This window comes from Sus scrofa, chromosome 12 (genome assembly GCF_054392235.1).
Source record: "Sus scrofa isolate SSC_HxYL_T2T_F1_AM1 chromosome 12, Sscrofa_HxYL_maternal_Yorkshire_Landrace_v2.0, whole genome shotgun sequence".
Lineage (NCBI taxonomy): Eukaryota > Metazoa > Chordata > Mammalia > Artiodactyla > Suidae > Sus > Sus scrofa.
In genome coordinates, this window is record NC_139394.1 from 62,260,402 (window position 1) to 62,280,503 (window position 20,102).

General features: G+C 50.9%; 1 protein-coding gene and 1 long non-coding RNA gene across 25 annotated transcripts in view; one reads left to right on the plus strand and one right to left on the minus strand.

The window, feature by feature from the left end:
* Nucleotides 1-20,102, plus strand: part of MYOCD (myocardin) — a 484,310-nt gene that overhangs the window by 431,360 nt on the left and 32,848 nt on the right. For 11 of the 20 annotated variants that reach the window (XM_084982873.1, XM_084982867.1, XM_084982870.1 and 8 more), the window contains 4 exon segments: nucleotides 2,123-2,178; nucleotides 4,980-5,055; nucleotides 7,612-7,773; nucleotides 19,784-19,959. In XM_084982873.1, coding sequence (XP_084838999.1) covers nucleotides 5,040-5,055; nucleotides 7,612-7,773; nucleotides 19,784-19,959 — 354 coding nt within the window. In that variant the 5' untranslated portion in view covers nucleotides 2,123-2,178; nucleotides 4,980-5,039. 20 annotated transcript variants of the gene reach the window in all.
* Nucleotides 11,007-20,096, minus strand: LOC146398412 (uncharacterized). Of its 5 annotated transcripts, none has more exons than XR_014821892.1 (4): nucleotides 19,659-20,096; nucleotides 14,872-16,545; nucleotides 14,461-14,698; nucleotides 11,007-13,982 (listed from the first exon to the last, which is right to left on the minus strand). It is a non-coding gene; the product is annotated as an uncharacterized LOC146398412 (long non-coding RNA). The 5 variants fall into 5 exon arrangements; XR_014821893.1 differs by having other exon boundaries at nucleotides 14,461-14,758; XR_014821895.1 differs by lacking the exon at nucleotides 19,659-20,096 and adding an exon at nucleotides 18,488-18,574.

The window sequence follows — 20,102 nt, forward strand, 5'->3', positions numbered from 1 at the left end:
GACAAGAATCCCAGGTAAATTCCTCCAAAGTCCTGAGCCCAATTAAAGCGAATGAGTTTTTGGAATGTCAGCGCTTTCTCAAGATAGATTCAGGCTGTTCCCTTAGGGTTGCTTCTTAAGGGAGAGGAGGCATGACTCTTTTTCACCACTTAATAAGGCCACACGAAAATCAATTCCTTTTCTGGATTTGGAAGGGATTAAGCCACCCCAATATATAATACCTGCCTAGGTGACCACCAGGCTATCAGGCTGTCGGACCTATAGGTCCAGGTTGTACAGACCGCCCAGAGCCACCTGGACTCACACAGAGTCCTAAGACCCAGTGGCCTGGGGAAAGTGGAGATGCTTTCAAAACACCATCAGTAGAACTTGCAGTTGTGATGAAGTGCCCTGAAAGGCAAGCCTCTGGACTCAGGATGGCGGCCTGACCCAAACCAGAGAAAAGGCACAAGCAGCGTGGCCCTGCACGTCGTTCCAGAGGATTCCTCAGAGCCAATGAGTGGGGAGAAATGGAGAGAGAAAGAGGCCATTTCAAAGGGCAGGTTTGGGCAGAAAGGCTCCTTTTGAGAGTGAAAAGCAGCAAAGAGAAACTGGTAGTCTTCGATCAGTGGGAAATGTGAGTTTCAAGGGAGGTAGTCCGTTCTTTTTATACTGTCAGAAAGCCTCTTGGGCTCTGGTCCAGTCGAGGAGGACAGTGCTTGTTTACCATGCTGGGCACCGGGCAGCCAGCTGGGACTCTTCTGGACATTCCTTTGGTCAACACTGCGGATGTCGGAGTGAGAAGGGACGAGTTAGAGTGATGCCTTAGTCGGTACCCAAGCAGCATCCTCAGTAGAGGATGTGGTCGACCAGTTGCCCAGACAACAGTGGCATCTACTTGATGTCCACCAATGCCATCTGAAAGCAGGGGTCACATTTAGCACCGTCCTACAGCTCAATGGGGTGCACACACACTCACACACACTCTCACCCACACAGCCCAAGAGCCCATCTGGCTAGAAATCCCCCCTTTTTTTTTTATGCCAGCCCACGTTTGGAAGTATATCTCTTTGCCTGTGGCTTGAGAGTGGACCTCTGTCAGCGTAATATTAGAATCCTGGATCCTGGGATGCAGCAGCTTGTCCAGACCTACAACGCAATATATATAAGATGCCATCCCATAGCCTCTGACCAAGCTCCTCACCTCTAATGAAAGGCCATCTTTACCGGGTCCTGCTTTTAGTCATTCCAGGGGATCAGGAAAACCAACACAGATGTGGAATGTTGCAGAATGACACGCGGCTGCTTTGCTAGGGCCCAGTTTCCTGCATCATCCTGCAGCGTTGCCGTGAGCCGGGAGGAGGAGAGAAGGGAGGCTGGCACTCGGTCCAGGTTGTTTCCAGCTTTCATGGGCTTGTGATGGACCAGTGCCTAGTAGTTGGCATTTTGAACATCACACCCTGAGAGGAGTTAGGGTGTCAGAGGTCCTAGGCTTCCAGCCCTACCTGTGTGACCTTGGACGAGTCCCTCCCCTCACATGAGCCTCAGTTTCCCCATCCTGCTCAGGCCTGGAGTTCTACTTCTCCATCTCCAAGGTCCCTTCCAGCCCTCGACGTCGGATTCTCTGCTTCCCACTCAGCACCCTTCTGTTGCATGTTCAGGACCGACCCCCCCCCCCCCCCCGCTGGACCCAGAGTCAAAGGCCCCTCCCTCAAGGTGGGACACGGCCCCTCCACAGACTGCAGCCTCCACCCGGACGTCTGCGCTCAAAGGCAGTGCAAAGTCAAAGAGGGCGGGGGGGGGGGTCACCCCCAAAACGAGACCCTTGCCTGGCCCCCTCCCCTAGGCCTGCCCTTCCCCAGGACCTTGGAATGCCCCGTCTCTGCCACTTCCCTTCCTGTCGCATCTTCTGCCTCCGCTGCTCCGCCTGTTTGAGGCCTGAGGGCCGCCTTCCTCTTTGTCCTGTGGCTTCAGGGACGCTGAGGACCTCCAGGTCTTTCCTCTTGAATTGCTTGTGGCCTCTTGAAGGTGATCACAGCCCCCTCTACCGCGCACCGCTCGCCAGCACCCCGGCAAAGCCCGCCACACCAGCCGCTCCGGGCCCCGAGCCCCCTGCGCTCACGTCTCCGTCTTTCCGTTTCAGCCCTGAGAAGCCCGCCTGCATTCCATGAGCAAAGAAGACGTCTGGAGAGTGACAAGGTAACCTTGTGCCACCTTCCCGTCGTCCTGCACCTACCCTCCAGGCTCTGGGTCTCCAAATGCCAGACTTGGGCAGAAGCAGGGAGAATTTCGGGGCCCTGCCCCCCCCCCCGCCACGTGAGGTCTTAATCCTAGGAACGGAGACTCTGGCAGTGGGATCAGCGGGGTTCGCGTTGAAACTCTGTTCGTTAGCTTTCAACAAGAATGTCCCGGGTCATCCTGATGGCGGCGGGGTTGGGGGGCACGGGGATCCCTGCAGAGATGCGGTGGGGCCGGAAGGCGGTGACGTGAAGGCCCTGAGCTTGGTGGGCCAGCTCCCTCTCTCTCCGGATAGGCTTTTCTCAGCAGCAATCAGATTGTTTTAAATCCAATTCACTAATAGGGTGGGGGCCTATGGACATATATATGGAGCTTATTTGCATATTTAAAGGCAAACGGTATCATGTGTTGGTTTTTTGTTTGTCTGTTTTGATTTTTAGGGCCAGATCATGGCATAGGGAAGCTCCCCGGCTAGGGGTCCAATCAGAGCCATAGCTGCCAGCCTACGGCACAGCCACGGCCACGCAGGACCTGAGCCACATCTTCGACCTGTGCTGCACCTTGCGGGAACCCCAGCTCCTTAACCCCCCGAGCGACACCAGGGATGCAACCCACATCCTCATGGATACTAGTCGGGTTCTTGACTCTCTGAGCCACAGTGGGAACTGTGTTTTTGGTTTTTTAATTGAAGCGTCGTTGATCTACAGCGTTGTGATAATTTCTGCTGCACGGCACACTGACTCGGTTGTACGTGTATATATACACTTTTTAACTCGACTTTTTTGGGGGGTTTACAGGGCCTCACCTGCGGCATATGGATGTTCCCAGACTAGGGGTCGAATCAGCTGTAGCTGCCGGCCTACGCCACAGCTCCCGGCAGCTCCAGATCCTTCACCCACTGAGCGAGGCCAGGGATCAAACCCGCAACCTCATGGTTCCTAGTCAGGTTCATTTCTGCTGAGCCATGACGGGAAAGCCACACTTTTTTAAATACTATTTTCCGGAGTTCCTGTTGAGGCTCAGCGGTAATGAACCTGACTAGCCTCCATGAGGACGTGGGTTCGATCCCTGGCCTCACTCCGTGGGTTAAAGGATCTGTCGTTGCTGCGGCTGTGGTGCAGGCTGGCAGCTACAGGTCCAATTTGACCTCTAGCCTGGGGACTTCCATATGCTGCAGGTGTGGCCCGAAAAGACAAAATAGAAAAGACATATATATATATATCTCTTCTTTTCCATTATGTTTTATCACGGGACATTGGATATAGTTCTCTATGCTGCACAGTAGAGCCTTAATATTTATTCCCTCCATGTAGACTAGCTTATGCAAAAGGAACTGTGTTTGTTTCTCTTTCCTTTCGCATTTGAGTGGGGAAATTCTAGTCTCTACCTTCCGAGTGCCTGTCTGCCACCCGAATTCATGAGTATGATAGGGACTGTTTAGCCGGTGTCAGCACCGTCCAGAGAAAGAAGGGCCAAGAGGTGTCTTTCTCCTCTCGGGCAGAGTTCAAGCCTGGACTCTAGTGAGGGGCTGGAGAAAGGAGTGGCGCTCCAGGGCTCTTCCGATTCACTCCCAAGAGGCTGTGGTTTCCGCCACCTGGCGAAGGACTGCCTTTCATCAGAACTGGCACGACCCCCAGGCTCCACCCACAGGCCAGTGAAGAGATCCAACAGAGTGGGCTAAAAACCCAGAAATTCTGGGCCCGGAACTCAGAGCCCTGAGGTCCAGTTATGGCCCTGCCACTGCCCACATCATCCCTAGAGACAAACCCATGAACCAGAAAACAATGAGGAGTTCCCTGGTGGTGTAGTGGGTTAAGGATCTGGCATTGCCGCTGCTGAGGCTCAGGTTGCTGCTGTGTCATGGGTTTGATCCCTGGCCTGGGGACTTCATATGCCATGAGCATGGCTAAAAAAAAAAAAAAAGAAAGAAAAAGAACGGAAAGAAAGAAAACGATGAGACTCAGTGAATGATGCCTCCCTACACGGCCTCCCTTTGGTGGGTCTGGCCCTGCAGGATTTGCATTTTCACCTCCTAAGAGAAATTGAGGGAGAAACAGGAGGAGGGCATGTGATGTCGTGTTACCTGGAAGGATGGGGGTTACGTTTCATCACGTTTCATCTCTGTCTTTTTTTTTTTTTTTTTTTTTTTTTTTGCTATTTCTTTGGGCCACTCCCGCAGCATATGGAGGTTCCCAGGCTAGGGGTCCAATCGGAGCTGTAGCCACCGGCCTACGCCAGAGTCACAGCAACTTGGGATCCGAGCCACGTCTGCAACCTACACCACAGCTCACGGCAACGCCGGATCCTTAACCCACTGAGCAAGGGCAGGGACCAAACCCGCAACCTCATGGTTCCTAGTCAGATTCGTTAACCACTGCGCCACGATGGGAACTCCACGTTTCATCTCTGTTAACCTGTGACTGTTGGAAGAGACAGTGGACTGGGTGGGGCGACAATGCAAGCATCCGAGCATCCCCACAGCTTTATTCATATAACGAAGAGGTTCCTGCCAGGCCTGATGTGGACCCAAGCTTTTCCCCTCTTTATCTTATTTCTCCATCCTGAAACACTAGGGAGGTTTTTGTGAGTCCTCCTTCATCAAAGGGGAGGAGAACGGGGACATTTGCCCATTCCATCCATAAAATCAATGCATAAACGACTCTTTCCCTTTGAGAGAGAAAGCGCTTCTTTTAAAGTTAAAACTAGGTGATTCACCTGTCCGAGGCTGAGAGCAGAATTTACTCTGTGTTTGTGTTCAGCAGGCTGCAGACACCCTGAAGCACAAGGTCAGAAACAGGTCCGACCGTGGGAACGTGGTTAAAATGCACATACTCCAAGGTAAGGCTGCCCGAGTCATAATCCGATGCCCTTTGGCGAGAATGGAACATGGGCCACTTTTCTGAGTTCTCTGTCTCTGCCCAGTTGCCAAGCCCTCTTTAAAGGGGTCCCTGCCCTTCCAAAGTGGTGGGTTTGAGCCGTTATCTGGCCATTCAAGGCCAGGCAGATGCTCAGATGGGGACGCCGTATCGGCCAAGCAGGTATCAGGCGTGGGGTCCAGCCTGCACTGTGCCACGTCCTAACTTTCTCTGAGCATGTGGGCAATGTCCAGCCTATAACAGCTTCCTCTGAAACGTACCTCCCTTTGCATCAGTAATACATTTCCAGTATTTCATCAACATGTGTAAGAGTCGTCCCTACAAAGGTTGATGTTTATCAGGTAATTATTTTAAATTGTGACCTACTGAAATCAGGGGAACGTGCAAGAGTAGGAGCCTGGCTGAATACATCATGGATCATTCATAGCATCGAATACGTTGCCGCCTCTGGACATGAGGCTTTCAACGTCTCATGATTTAGTGAGGCAGAGCTTACAAAATGATGTTTAGTGAGAAGACCAGAAAATAAAACTCTATTTACAGTCAGATTCGAGGGAGCAGAAACATAGCCATAAAGTGTCTTTACAGTCAAATACTGTGATGAAAAGAATACAGACCGAACAATAAGTATGGGAGCAGTAATTAAGAAAGACACCCAACTGGGAGTTCCCACTGTGGCACAGCAGGTTAAGGATTTTGTGGTGCCACAGCTGTGGGGTAGGTTGTAGCTGTGGCTTGGATTCTGTCCCTGGCCCCGGAACTTCCTTATGCTACGGTAGCAGCCATAAAAGAAATTAAAAAAAAAAAAAACAAACACACACACACAAAAACAGTTGACTTTAAGTGGGGCATTTGCCAGCGTTCACATCATCTTTTGTATCCACTCTTAGCCTTTTCCACACCCACAGCAGTGGGTGTGTAGCAATACGATAATCAGAAAAGCGTCAGGAATGTTAGGTGTTGCATCATTACAGTCGCGAAGGAAAATCAGAGGCTGTGAACTGCCGCGGCCCCCCGTTCGGTCTCTGGAGGCTCGCGTGAAATCGTCCCTTCTCTCCAGCAGACGCTGGGAAGGCATCCCCAGGAGTGCCGGGCATCTGCTGGCCGTAAAATGACCCCCGCCCTCCAAGGGTTGACCATCTAGTTTTGGAAGCAGTGATACGAGATGATGGACCAAAGCCTGTAACGGCTGGTGGTAGTCAGAGCAGAAGGCCCGCTAAGGTCCGGAGGGAGGAAGGCTTTGTGGAGGGTGAGGAAACAAACCCTGCATGCAGGAGTGAGCCCAGCAGGACGAGGGGGAGCAGAAGGGGCAGGCTCGCTGGAGTGGCAGTCGGGGGGTCGCCCATCTCGGGCCCCGGGGGGTGCGTCCGTCTGTGGCAAGCTTGCGGAACCGGACTGAGGATCAGGGATGGAGGAGAGCCTCTTGCAGGGGATGCAGGAAAGGAGTGTTTTCTGAGGCTGAACCCCATGGGGCGGATGGGAAAGATCCCCAGGCGGCAGGTGCAGCAGAAGCCCGGGCACCGGCCCGAGCGGTGGTGGGAGAGGATCAGCTCGGGAACTCCTGCTCTTTGCGCAGAGCGTGGACGTTTTCTCCATCGCACATGGCACGCTTGGCACATGGCGGCATCTGTACACGTCAGGCCTGTCGCAACAGCCTGTCGCAGCAACCAGCCATCCCTAGACCTCTCCTGTGTGCAGATTCTAGTGGCCCGATACTAAGCCCGGGTTAGTAGCTTGACGATAACAAAACAGGGCGGCTAGGCAGTCCTTATCTATCTCACCATCTAAATTGGCAGAGTTGGTGTTCCCATCGTGGCTCAGTGGTTAACGCATCCGACTAGGAACCACGAGGTTGCGGGTTCGATCCCCGACCTTGCTCAGTGGGTTAAGGATCCGGCGTTGCCCTGAGCTGTGGCATAGGCCGCAGATGCAGCTCAGATCTGGCGTGGCTGTGGCTGTGGCTGTGGTGTAGGCCAGCACCTGCAACTCCGATCTGACCCCTAGCCCGGGAACTTCCATATGCCCAGGGGTGGCCCTAAGAAGAAAAAACAAAAGTTATATCCCCCAAAACTTGTTTCTTTTTTTTACACCTGACCTGGACATTTGAATCCGTTAGTATCACAACCTCGACAAGTCTAAAACCCTTCCAAAAGCTGTGCTATTACAATTCATTGTAAGACTATCTGAATTATAGTAAGATTTACTGCAGGCTCCACCAAATGCTGCGACTTAGCAAAAGCCGCTCAGGCCCCGTGGATCACTTTGTGACAGAATCATCAAATGGCACTATTTTTTTTTTTTTTCAAAACTCCTCGCCAGGCAAGTTTCTCTAACTCTTCTGTGCTTCTCTAATTGCTTTTATTTGGAAGTGTCTCGTCCTCGCGGCTAATCCATGGGAAACGAGGAGACTGCCCTGACTGGGGCTTAGGAGGGGGCAGCACCCTGGGTCCCAGGGTCTGGCTGTCCCCTCGAAGAGACGCAGCGCAGGGCTGACCCTTTTGTCTTTTGCACCCACCAGCCTCCAGTGCAGAGAGGCCCGTCCCCGCCGCGCAGATGAAGCTGAAAAGGGCCCGACTCGCCGACGACCTCAATGAAAAAATCGCCCTCCGGCCGGGGCCCCTGGAGCTGGTGGAGAAGAACATCCTCCCCGTGGACTGTGCCGTGAAAGAGGCCATAAAAGGTACTTGGCACAGGTGGCCCCTGTGTCCCCCTGGGCTGAGGTCGGAGGGCAGCCGTGGCTCCGAAATGCTGGGGCCCAGGGAGGGAGGCCCCTTCCCAGACAAGCGGCGACCCATGAGTCGCTGTCCCAGAAGGTTCCCCATAACCAGAGGTCCTGGGAGGGACGGAGAACCTCCACCCTGTCACCCTCCAAGGGCAGGTAACCCGCGACCAGCCTGGAGGGGTTGGGTGGTTCATTTCCGTTTGATTGGAGGAGAGTTGACCTATGAGCTCACATCCATCTCAGGTGTATCAGTTATACGTATGTTCACAGAGCCAGTCGTTTTTGGCTTTTGTCTCTTTAGGGCCACCTCTGCAACATACGGAGCTTCCCAGGCTAGGGGTTGAAGCAGAACTGTCGCTGCCAGTCTACACCACAGCCACAGCAACTTGGGATCCAGGCTGTATCCAAGACCTACACCACAGCTCACAGCAACATCGGATCCTTAACCCACTGAGCGAGGCCAGGGATCAAACCTGCATCCTCATGGATGCCAGGCGGGTTCGTTACCACCGAGCCACGATGGGAACTCCCGCCATTCTTTTTCACATTCTTGCCCTGTCTAGGTTATTAGAGAATATTGAGTAGAGTTCCCTCTGCTAGACAACAGGTCCTCGTTACGTATCTATTTTATGTACAGAGGTGCATATACGTTCATCCCAGCTTCCTACCTTATCCCTCCCCCACCCCGCGGTTTCCCCCTTGGTAACCATAAGCTTGATTTCAAAGTCTGTGAGGTTGATTCTGTTTTATAAATAAGTCCATTTATATCATTTTTATGAGGCTCCGCACATAGGTGACCTCAGAGAATATTTGTCTTTCTCAGTCTTACTTGACTTGGTGCCATCATCTCCAGGTCCGTCACTCTCAGGCCCCCTTGGCCGTGGCCAGGCAGGTTGGGAGTGGGACTTGGAAACCTCAAAGCATCTCCCCTGCAAGCTTCCATCACTTTGGGGTCGTGGCCCTCTTCCTCGGCCTCTTCTACGGAGGAGGAGACGAGCAGAGTGGAAAGAGCCCCGGACCTGAGTGAGAAAAACGGGATGCGAAGCCAGTTTACTATTGTCAGGCGCTGGGCGTTGGGGCGTCCCCAGGTCCCTTCCCCTCTTCCAGTGGAAATGATACCCAACCTGACTCACTGGCTCTTGGGAGCGAGGTTCAGGTGTATCAACCCAAGCAAACGCCTTGGCAACACGCATGCGTGCTGCAGGGTTGAAGTACAGATGCTTAAGGAGGAGACCCAAAGGTCCCTCTCTCATCAGCCAGGGAAAATCATTTTCACACCTTCTGAACACTTGAGACTAGATGGATCCCAATCGCCTAAGGAACTGAATTTGCTCCTGGGAGGACCGCGGTAGAAGGAAGAAAGGCGGTCCTGACATTCCCGCAGGCAAATGGACACTCTTCCAAGGAGGCCCGCACAAGCCAAGCTCTGAGAATTATTGGTGTGTAATAAGCACTGCGCACGGAGGTGTTTTTGACAGTTGTCAGTAACCGCGCATGGGGAGTTCCCGTTGTGGCTCAGCAGAAAGGAATCTGACTCGTATCCGTGAGGATGCGGGTTTGATCCCTGGCCTCGCTCAGTGGGTTAAGGATCCGGCATTGCCATGAGCTGTGGTGTAGGTTGCAGATGCGCCTCGGATCCCATGTGGCCTGTGGCTGTGGCTGTGGCCGGCAGCTGGAGCTCTGATTGGACCCCCAGCCTGGGAACGTCCACGTGCTGCAGGTGCGGCCCTAAAAAGCAAAAACAAACAAACAAAAAAACCCAGCAAAAAACAAAAAACCTGTGCATAGAGATGCTATATTAAACACTAAGTTCATTATTAAATGTATCCTCATTCTAAAATCTTGCTTCTCATCCAACCAGTCGGAAGGGGCATGGGTTTGGCATCTGGACCCTGTAAACACGGAAACATCCGCGCCAGGAGAGAAAATATTCTCGCGAGCCCCCATGAAATGCCTCCTTGCGACTTTCCTCTTTGCTGCCTCCCTCCCTCCACACTAACTGTCCTGGGCCTTTGAACTTGGGCCACCCCTCACCTGTGCCCTGTCCCCATCTTGACTTAGCTGCAATCGAAGGCAGAAGACATCTCTATGGAGCATCTCTCATCATTTCTTAAACGTTCTGGTCCATGAATGCAAAGATCTCATGTTAATTTGCTTTGTTTACTTTAGAGCGAGGTTATGCTTTTTCATAATTTTTTCTTTTTTGTTGTCATTGGCAATTTATGGCTTTTCCTCTTTTTTTCTCCTGGGCATTTTCTCCCCTTACTGTAAAAGCTATTTATTTAGGGAAAAAAAGCTAATCCTCCATTCATCTGATACAGGTAACCTTTCATCATCATGCTGGCTTTTGATTTCATATGTAGTATATTTTACCTATAGCCGTTTTTTATTTCTATATAGTTGAACCTCTTACCCTTTGTGGCTTCTGCATGTGTTACTGTGTACTGGAAACATTTCTTACCTTAAGAACAGAGCTATTCACCTAAGCTGTCTTTTAACATGTATATACTGCATTTTTATATTTCAACCTTCACGGCATATGAAATTATTTAAGTGCACGGTTTAAAAGACAGATCTAAGTTTTTTTGGTTTTTCTGTAACCTTAGTAGTGTATTTTATAATTTGTCTTAATGTTTGTCTTCACAAATTTCTTTACATTGGTCTGATTTTTCTACGGTTTCTTGGCTCCTCTCACAGGTACATGTTGAGTGAAATTTAGAACCAGTTTATCGTATGCCCACCTCAGTCCCATTAGAATTTCGTTCGGGATTGCGGTGAATTTATAGATGAATTTGTGGGGACTTCATATGTTTAAAATACATGAATTCTTCTGAGGCAGAAATGCAGGATCTCTTTTCACCCACCCAAGTCTTTTATTTCCCTTGGAAAGTTTTGAAAAATTAAATTCCCACCCATTACTGCTTACATATGGGAAACCTGTTGACTTTGCACATTTATGTTGGAACTGGGCATCTTTGAAGATTTTCGTACTGGTTCCAGTAGTTTCTCATTTTATCTTAAATCGTTTGGACATACAGTCGCATCATCCACCAATAAGGACAATTTTGCCTCCTGCTTTTGTTTCTTCCTTTCTGCCTTGAAGCACTAGTTGTTGCAAAGCAACATCATGGCATTACTAAGAAATCACATAATAATCATTTAAAAATTACAGGCAGTATACTCATAACATAAAGTATATAAAGTTTTATATATGTCACTTATAAATTACACATCTATGTTTGTAAGCTATATATAAACTATAACATAGTATATCATATAGTCTAATAATATGCATTTTACTATATATAAAACATTTAGATCATATAGACATATATCTTACATATAAAAGTATATGTGCGAATTATATATTTATATTAGGCAGTATTTGATTATATAATTTAATACGTATTGCTAATTATATAATATAAAGTTATTATTATTGGTACCTTACCAGTGTTTCAAAAGCAGTATTATGTGATGTTACCTATGTTACATGTGTTGTGTTGTACTGATGATAGCATTTTTTGTTTCAGTCTTCAGTGGGCTTATCTGTAGTCAGCCACCTGTACATATGATGCTAACTTGCTGTAGGCAGATGCCCTAAGGAAGTGGTTCTCTCTTCCACTAAGAGTAGCTCGCAAGGTGTATGCTGGGGCTTTGAATGCTTTTGGTATGTGCATGAAAAGATGACCATATGAGCTGCTTTCTTTGGTCTGGCAATGTGAGGTTGCTCTCTTTCCTAGTCCTTGTATTCCTGGAAATGACTCCTACACAGAATCGCTAGTGTTTTATCTGGGCTTTTACATCTCTTTTGTTATCAGTCAAGGTAGCAGAAGTTGCTAAACCACAGAATTTGAGCTGCTGAAAAACAGACACATGCGGAGTTCCCGTGGTGGCGCAGTGGTTAACGAATCCGACTAGGAATGATGAGGTGGCGGGTTCGATCCCTGGCCTTGTTCAGTGGGTTAAGGATCTGGTGTTGCTGTGAGCTGTGGTGTAGGATGCGGATGCGGCTCGGATCCCGCGTTGCTGTGGCTGTGGTGTAGGCAGTTGGCCACAGCTCCAATTCAACCCCTAGTCTGGGAACCTCTATGTGCCGCGGATGTGGCCCTAGAAAAGCCAAAAAAATAAAAACAGACATTTATTTCATAAATAGTCCAGAGAGGGTTTTCCTCGATGGCAGCCTTCTCAGGTACACAGGCTCCTTTGGTCTTGCTGCCCCCTTCCCTAGAGCAGGGGTGGCACACTGAAAAAGCCAGACACATCTCCTCTGTGTCAGACCCTGTTGTAAGTGTCTGGGATATATTGGTGAACGAAACTTACAAAAACATCTGCTCCAACAGAGCTCATGTTATCGTGCAGGAGACAGAGGTTATAAACAAGACCCGTAAGTACTGAAATATCCTAGGAAAAGCTGATGGGTGCTGCAAAAATAGAAGTGGGTGTGCAGGGCGCAGGGACTCTGGAGTGCCCACCAGAGGCTGGTGGAGGGGCCGGAAGGACCTAAGAGAAGAAGCCTGGGCGCTAAGATGTGCGATAGAAGCCGGGCTCTGTGAGGCATAAAGGGAAGGATTTTATTTGGAGAAGGCAGTGGTGTGGTGGGTTGACCTGATCCACGGCAAGTCCACAGTGGGCACAGTCGTGGGGAGTGGAGCGCGTGTCATTGCCCACACCGCGGCCTCTTGAGCAGTCATCCTTCCATGGGCCTGCATTGCCCTGGGCAAGGCGGTGGCCTCACAGGAAACGTCGTGAAGACCCACGGAGTTGCTCTGAGACCAGCTGTCTCAGCGGTGCCCTGAGGAGCCCTTGCACTGCTGCCCATGGTCCAGAGCCCTCGCCCGTCTGTCACCTCTTGGGATCCCAGCACCAGCCCTTGGTGACGTGGCGATGGTTTACCACGTGTCCTCCTCCTGGCATCTGTGTACCGTCCCTCCTCTGTCCACATGCCTTCCCAGATGGGCTTTCGTCTTGCAGCTCCCTCCGCAGCTGTGTCTGCGTTCCTGCCAGAGCCTGAGCAAAATGCTCATTGCCTTCCTCCCTCCGGGCTTCGCACAAGGCCAGCGCTCCCCCAGCCTGAAGATAAGATAATCTAGAACCTCTCCCCAAACAGGGAAGGGCACTGTGGACAGAGGACCAGACCCCACATGGGGATTTTACTTCTCATCCCCCGATGTGCCCCTCTGGCATTCACTGAATGACTGCAGCAAATCTTTGCCACCAAACCATCCTCTCCTTCGGGGCGCCAGCTAGCAAGCCCCCCCGCTCCAGCCTGCCAGTGGGCGATTTTTAAGTCTGCAAGCCAGGTAGAATTCTAGTGGTTCCAGCTGCAGGAAACATAGGCTCCTATGAGTAGAGTGATGCAACAGGGAGGCAGAGGGGGCGTTCTGATTTTACTTACACGAAATGGCTTGAGGCGTTCCTGTTGTGGCTCAGCAGGTTAAGAACCCAACTAGCATCCATGCGGATGCAGGGTCAGTCCCTGGTCTCACTCAGTGGATCTGGCATGGCTGCGGCTGCGGCATAAGTCACAGATCCGGCTTGGATCCAGTCTCACCGTGGCTGTGTTGCAGACCTACAGCTGCAGCTCTGATTCGAGCCCTAGCCTGGGCACGTCCATGTGCCGCAGATGCAGCTCTAAAAAGAACAGAAAAAGGCGTGAGGCGCCTCGAGGCTGCATCTCAGGACACGCACCTGTTTCTTGTTTCTCTTTCTTGAAGACCACTGAAAGCCACGGTCTTTCAGGCCAGAGCCCCGAATATGACAAAGATGACGGTACGCGGGGGTGGCGATTTACAAGAACAGAAGTTACACACAGGAGTGGAGCCGGGCTGTGCTCCGCTTCCACGTGGGTCTTGATCACTTGGCATCTCTTGTTTTGAGAGCCCCTCTCCGAGCTCGTTAATTCTCTCTCTGGTCATCTGAGTGCTTCCTTCACTTGCCAAGAGCGTCCCTGAGCCACCAAGGAAGCTGCTTATTGTCCAGAGATCTGGCCTCTGCTTGACTAAAACAGAGGCCCAGCTGGCTTTCCCAGCTCTTCCAACAGCGGCAGAGCCGGAGGGTCTGGTGCTCTGCCCCCGGAGACAGGCTTCTCCCCATGAAGTGTCCTCACCTTTTCCTTTCATTGCACCAGGCTTCTCACCTGAGTGCCTACGTAGGCTTTTCAGCTCCTTTAAAAAAAAAAAAAATTAAACCTGTGATTCAGAATATACAGCCCCCCTCGATTTAAAAAAAAAAAGGGGAGTTCCCGTCGTGGCGCAGTGGTTAACGAATCCTACTGGGAACCATGAGGTTGCGGGTTCGATCCCTGCCCTTGCTCAGTGGGTTAAGGATCCGGCGTTGCCGTGAGCTGTGGTGTAGGTTGCAGATGCGGCTCGGATCTTGCATTGCTGTGGCTCTGGCGTAGGCCGGTGGCTACAGCTCCGATTCAACCCCTAGCCTGGGAACCTCCATATGCCGCGGAAGTGGCCCAAGAAATAGCAAAAAGACAAAAAAAAAAAAAAAAAAAAAAAAAGGTAGTTCTTTTTATCACCGTAACCCTTCAACACAGGAAGCAACCCTTCCATCCACCAGGGCTGGCCCAGAACCCATCCATTTACAAGTGTCATGGGCAGTTTTCAGAAAGATCCTACATTAGTCCTTGCTTACCTGTTTCCCCTAAGGCTCAGACTTCATAACAAAACCAGACAAAAAATTCTTGTTTACTAAGAATCCAGGCATTCTTCAGAGATGCCGGAAGCCTCCACACTCTCCAATCATCCATTTTCAAGGCAAACAGACAGTAACCATGGCCTAGGGTGGTAGGGTCGTTTCTTGTGGCAGAACTTTCTCCAGGACAGAATCTTTCATTCCATAATGAGAAATCATTTCCAAAGTGTGAATGATTCTTGGGGGGAGAAAAAGACACAGGGAGGCATTCATGATAAATCCTTTCCTGAGGAAGGTTCTGGAAAGAGGGTGGGAAAAGAGAATCAGGAAGCTGGCGGCTTTCGGGAGGCGGGGAGTGGCAGGGAGGAACGTTAGGTTGCCCAGAGACAGTGCTAGAGAATCTGAACTCACCTGCTGATCTTCTTTGTCCTCTGAGAATGAGCCGCAAGAGCGGATACAGGGCAAGTATTTATGCAGCCTGTCTCTTGTGTGCACCTCACACAGTCCTAAGATCAGAGCATATCTGGAGACTTAAAGCCCCTTCCTCAAGTGCCAAGGACCTGAGGAAAAGGAATCTGTCTTCCTCTAAAACGCCCCTTCATCTCTCGCCATCCGAAAGGCATCTGACCCCCTTCCAGAGCCCTGGGCTCCGTCTTTAGTAGACAATATAATCCACCATCTTCTGCTCCAGCCTCTGCTGTCTTCAGGGTATGGAACTCTCTTGAAGTCGCTTCAGGCAAGAGCCTGACGCACCCACAGCTCCCGTCACATGACCACCCCTCCCTTGGGAACTGGATTTGGCGTCAGTGTCAGTCTCTTTCACCAGGATGTTGGGAGAAGGTCCGACCCGGAGCTGGATGAGTTTTGTGCATCTTGAAGATTAGGCCCTTGTCAGTCGTATCGTTTGCAAAGATTTTTCTCCCATTCTGTGTGTTGTCTTTTTGTTTTTTCAGTGGTTTTTTGCTGTGCAGAAGCGTTTGAGTTTAATTGGGTCCCATTGGTTTATTTGTATCTTTATTGTCATTATTCTAGGCGGTGGATCAAGCCAGATGTTGCTGTGCTTTATGTCAAAGATGTTCTGCCTGTTTTCCTCTAGGAGTTTTATAGTATCCGGCTTTACATGTGGCTCTTTAATTCATTTTGAGTTTGTGTTTGCGTGTGGTGTTGGAGAGTGTTCTAATTCTGTTCTTGCACATGCGCTGTGCAGCTTCTCCAGCAGCACTTTTTTGAAGGGACTGTCTTTCCTCCACTGTGTGTTCTGGCCTCCTCTGTCACAGAGGAGTTGACCATAGATGCTCAGGTTTATTTCTAGGCTTTCTACCATGTTCCATTGACCTGGAATTAAAATAGCAGCCATGCGTGCACTGCGCGAGCTGGCACACGCGGCGGCAGGCGAGCTTCATTCTCACGTTCCACCCCCTGCTTCCCGGCCCGTGGCGTGGGGCTGAGCAGAAAGGTAACTGGGGCTCCAGTTATCTCACTTCAATCTTGGGATTTTAAATGTCTCTACAGAGGAAAGGACAACTGACTCATTCATCTAGTCCCTTCCAAGAGGGCAAGAGCAAACGCGGAGTCGCCAGGCTGAGGTCCCCAGTGGCCAGAGAGCCGGCGGGCATAGCCAGGGGATGATGTCAGGGCTTCGCGAGGCGGGTCCTTGTCATCACGCTGCCTGACGTGTCTCCAGGGACAATAGCCAGCGTCCTGCACTCCAACATCTCCCAGCGAGCTCCGCACTTTGGGAGATTGGAGGGGGCCCGGGGTCACAGCGCAGAGCGACAGATAGACCTAGGTTGTTCCCGAGGCAGCCAGATAAGGTGACCTCTGTCCCTTTCCACCCAGCCTGGCTTAAAGCAGACTGGAGAGGAAGGACCTGCAGCCCTTCCTGTGACGCCCCCGCTCCGGAGAAGGTCTGTCGCTGCTCTCCCAGAACGAACCTCTCCGGACAAACCGGTGTTTCTGGCTGGGAAGTGGCGCTGGCCTTTGCCAAGCGAACTTCGGGATGAACTGCCGCCTGGGTGGTCTTTTTTTTTTCTTTTTTTTCTTTTTCATTCTTGATCACGGTGAACTTGAGACAAACAGGCAGTCCTACCAAGAACAATACTAACAATGGTTAGAAATGATTAAACACTTGTGCCTCAGAGACCAGGCGAATAACGTGTCCCATGCCCAACACTCAATGCTTTTACGCGCGTTCTTTTGTTATTGTTGTTTCATTGAAGTGTAGTTAATTTACACTCCGCTGTCCAGCAGAGTGACCCAGGCAGACGTATACACGTATCCATTCTCTCTCGGGATCTTTTCCCACATAGATTATCCCAGAATACTGGGCGGAGTTCTCTGTGCTGTATACACGCGTCCTTTTAATTCTCAAGACCCCGCGAGGTGGCTCTGATGATCACCCCCATTTTATAGATGGGGAAACTGAGGCTCTGAGAAGCTGAGCAATTCAGCAACAGTCACTCCCCCCGCCGAGGTGGCAGAACCAAGAGACAAACCAGTCTGACACCTGCAGACCACACTGGACACGGCAGTGTTTGGACCGAAGGATGTGGGGAGAGGGTATGAGAGGAGAAAGCTCTCGGGGAGGGTTCTGCTGGGTATAGGAAGCTGGCCGCCGCCCCCCCCCCCCCCCGCCCCCAGGCTGGTACAGTCGCAGGCATGGCTCTCTGGTGCCGCCCCAGAGGCTGTGCCAAGTAAATCCCAATGTAATACCATGATTTCTGGGGTGGAGAAGGCTTAACATCCACCCCGCCCCCACTCCCATGCCCACCTGGCCCTGAATAAGGCGTGGCATCTCTGAAACAGGGACAAAGCCTTTGGTTCCACAAAGAGGAGGAGGGATTGAAATTTCAGGGAAAACGGGAGAGACCATGATGGAAGGTACTATAAAAAAAGGGGACATATGTCCACGTATGACGGGGTCACCTTGCTATACAGTAGAAATTGGCACAACACTGTAAATCAACTATAAATTAAAAAGAAAAAAGAAATGAATCAGTTGAGGTACGATGGGCGCATATTCACAGAGGCTTCTGGAAGGACCCTCCTGAAGATGTCAGAGACGTGGTTCTCTGGAGAAAGGAGAAATGAAGTGCGGAGCCCTTCACATCGCGTGGCCGTGGCCACGAGAGGCTTCTCTGCAGAGCTCAGGGTTTGCCCTGCAAAGGGAAGGGTCTGAGCTGGCTCTGGACTCCTAAAATAGGGAGGGAATGACATGTCCGAGACCAGATGAGAGAGAAGAGTGACCCCCGATTGCAAAGAAAAAGGTGACGTTTGTCAGGTACGTCTCATTGAAACCCCTCTGTTAGAAAGCAGATAGGTTTCTGATGAAAATTTAAGCAAATACTGGCATGTGTGGATTGCAGGTGACACTTAAACAGACGTTTGGTATTCTTCTCTGTACTTTTCTATCATTTCAAAATGTTCATAGTTAAAAATAAGCGCCCCTTGGGAAACGAAAGCTGAGAAATAAAAGTTCCCATTAATACAACGCAATACGGTATAGCTGTTACCCGCCCCCCACCCCAAATTGAGAACAATCTCTATGTGTTCACATGTAAAAAGCTCCAAGAAACACTCTAGAGTGACAAAAGCGAGCTTCAGAAGAGCCTGTTTCACCCAGTCCTATCGGTATGAAGTGTTTTTTAAAAATGCATGCGTCTTGCTCTCTGGCTAGAATTAAATCTCGAAGAAGAAATAAATCATCAACGGAGGTGGGGTTGCTACGGACCTTATGAAGTCCATTGCACAGAGTATGAATTTTTCTATCCGTCCCTATTACTTTCCTAATCGTAGGAAGGTAACAAGGACATTCACAAACCAGCGTGAGGCCGCGAAGCAGCTCTGCCAGTCCCCACGCTCTTCCAGGTTGGCAGGCTGCTCAGGGGCCCAGCGACCAGCGCTCCTACCTGCCCTGTCCTTGGCCGGCCTCTCTCCTGATTTGACACTCGCGTGTCTGAGTGAGAGTCCGTGACAGATGCCAGCCGTGGTGGTGATGACAAGCCCCAAACCCCATTTGTTCCATTACCTCCACCGCCTCGCTGCCTTTCCAGCCGCCACGGCGAGAGCTCCTCTTATCTGCCCAGAGCCCGAGTCAAAAGTTCTTGTCAGTGTGACTGCAGACTGAAAGTTGCTGATAATACCTAAATTCCTTTCGAAGAGCCATGCCTGGAATAGGGTCGGAAGAGCTATGGGGCCTCTGTACATACTGCACTGTGCATTCGGACAATAAACCCGGGGAGATTGGGCAATTCAGAAACATAAGGGACATGTCAGGTTGTCACCATCGTCCCACCTGGCCTGGTCACCCCCTCCCCCAAGCCGATGTCTCCCAAGACCCATGCAGGCCACTGGGGAGAGATCCCAGCGTGTGTGAGTCACTGGGAATTTCCAAAATAGACACAGAGATAAGCAGAATAACAGCAAAATCCAAATAATAAAAAAAAAAGAAAGAAAGATCACGCTCAAGTCTCGCAGACGCATTTACGGCTTTTATAAACAGACACGCGTTTGCTGAGTGGGGCTTTGGGACCCTCGCTGACATGAGCCCTTCTGACATTTAGGAATTTAAACTTAGCAGTTCTCCTGGCGTGTCCTTAAGAGCAAAGTTTGTGAAACATCTTGTGCTGGATGCCCTGCTCTATGGCTGATGCAAATGCCACGCTGTCATGTCAGTTTCCTCTCTCGTCGTAAAGCAGGAGGGAGCCCGGGGCCTTCTCCTCCCGCAGCCCAGTGGCTGCCTTCCTTTCCTTCATCTCCCCTGATTGCGCTTCTGAAAGATAGGGGTCCCCAGACAAGGTGTGTACAGAAATGGATCAACCTGATAAAGTTTAACAGATGATGGTAGACCTTTCACAGGCCCCCCTCATTCTTCCACGCCAGACACATCAGTTCTATAAACACGAGTTCCCAGCGTTCCCATCGTGGCTCAACAGGTGAAGAACCTGACTAGCATCCATGAGGATGCGGGTTCGACCCCTGGCCTCGTTCAGTGGGTTAAGGATCCAGCGTTGCCGTGAGCTGTAGCTGTAGCTGTGGTGTAGGCTGGCGGCTGCCGCTCTGATTCAACCCCAGCCTAGGAGCTTCCATATGCCGCGCGGCCCTAAGAAAAGAAAGTATAAAACAAACACAGGTTCCCCTCTGTGGAGTAAGCAGGGGAGAGAGCAAATCATCTTGAGTATATATATCTTCACTCTCACCTTGAACTGGAAACACCTAGGGAGGCAGGTGCGTGCTCCTTGTAGGGAGTGGCCCGTGGAGGCGTTTCCAGAAAGCCCTTTGACAGGCTCAGCCACTGACCCAGTTCTTGGATTTCACCCCCCAGGGAACCAAGTGAGTCTCTCCAAATCAGCGGATGCCTTTGCCTTTGAAGAGGACAGCAGCAGCGACGGGCTTTCTCCAGATCAGACGCGAAGTGAAGACCTCCCGGGCTCGGCCGGGTCCCCCCTGGACACGAAAGCAGCAGAGACCCCTTTGGCGGGTCCCCGGGGGACAGTCCAGGTAAACAGACCACCAGTCAGACCGTCCCCTCTTCTGTCTTAAACTCAGCGCTGCTGCAGCTGGTTTTGCTGAGAGCTGCCCCCGGCCCGTGTCTCTTCATGGCCCATCCTCTCGGCTGAGGGGCAGGCGCCTTCAGAAAAGAC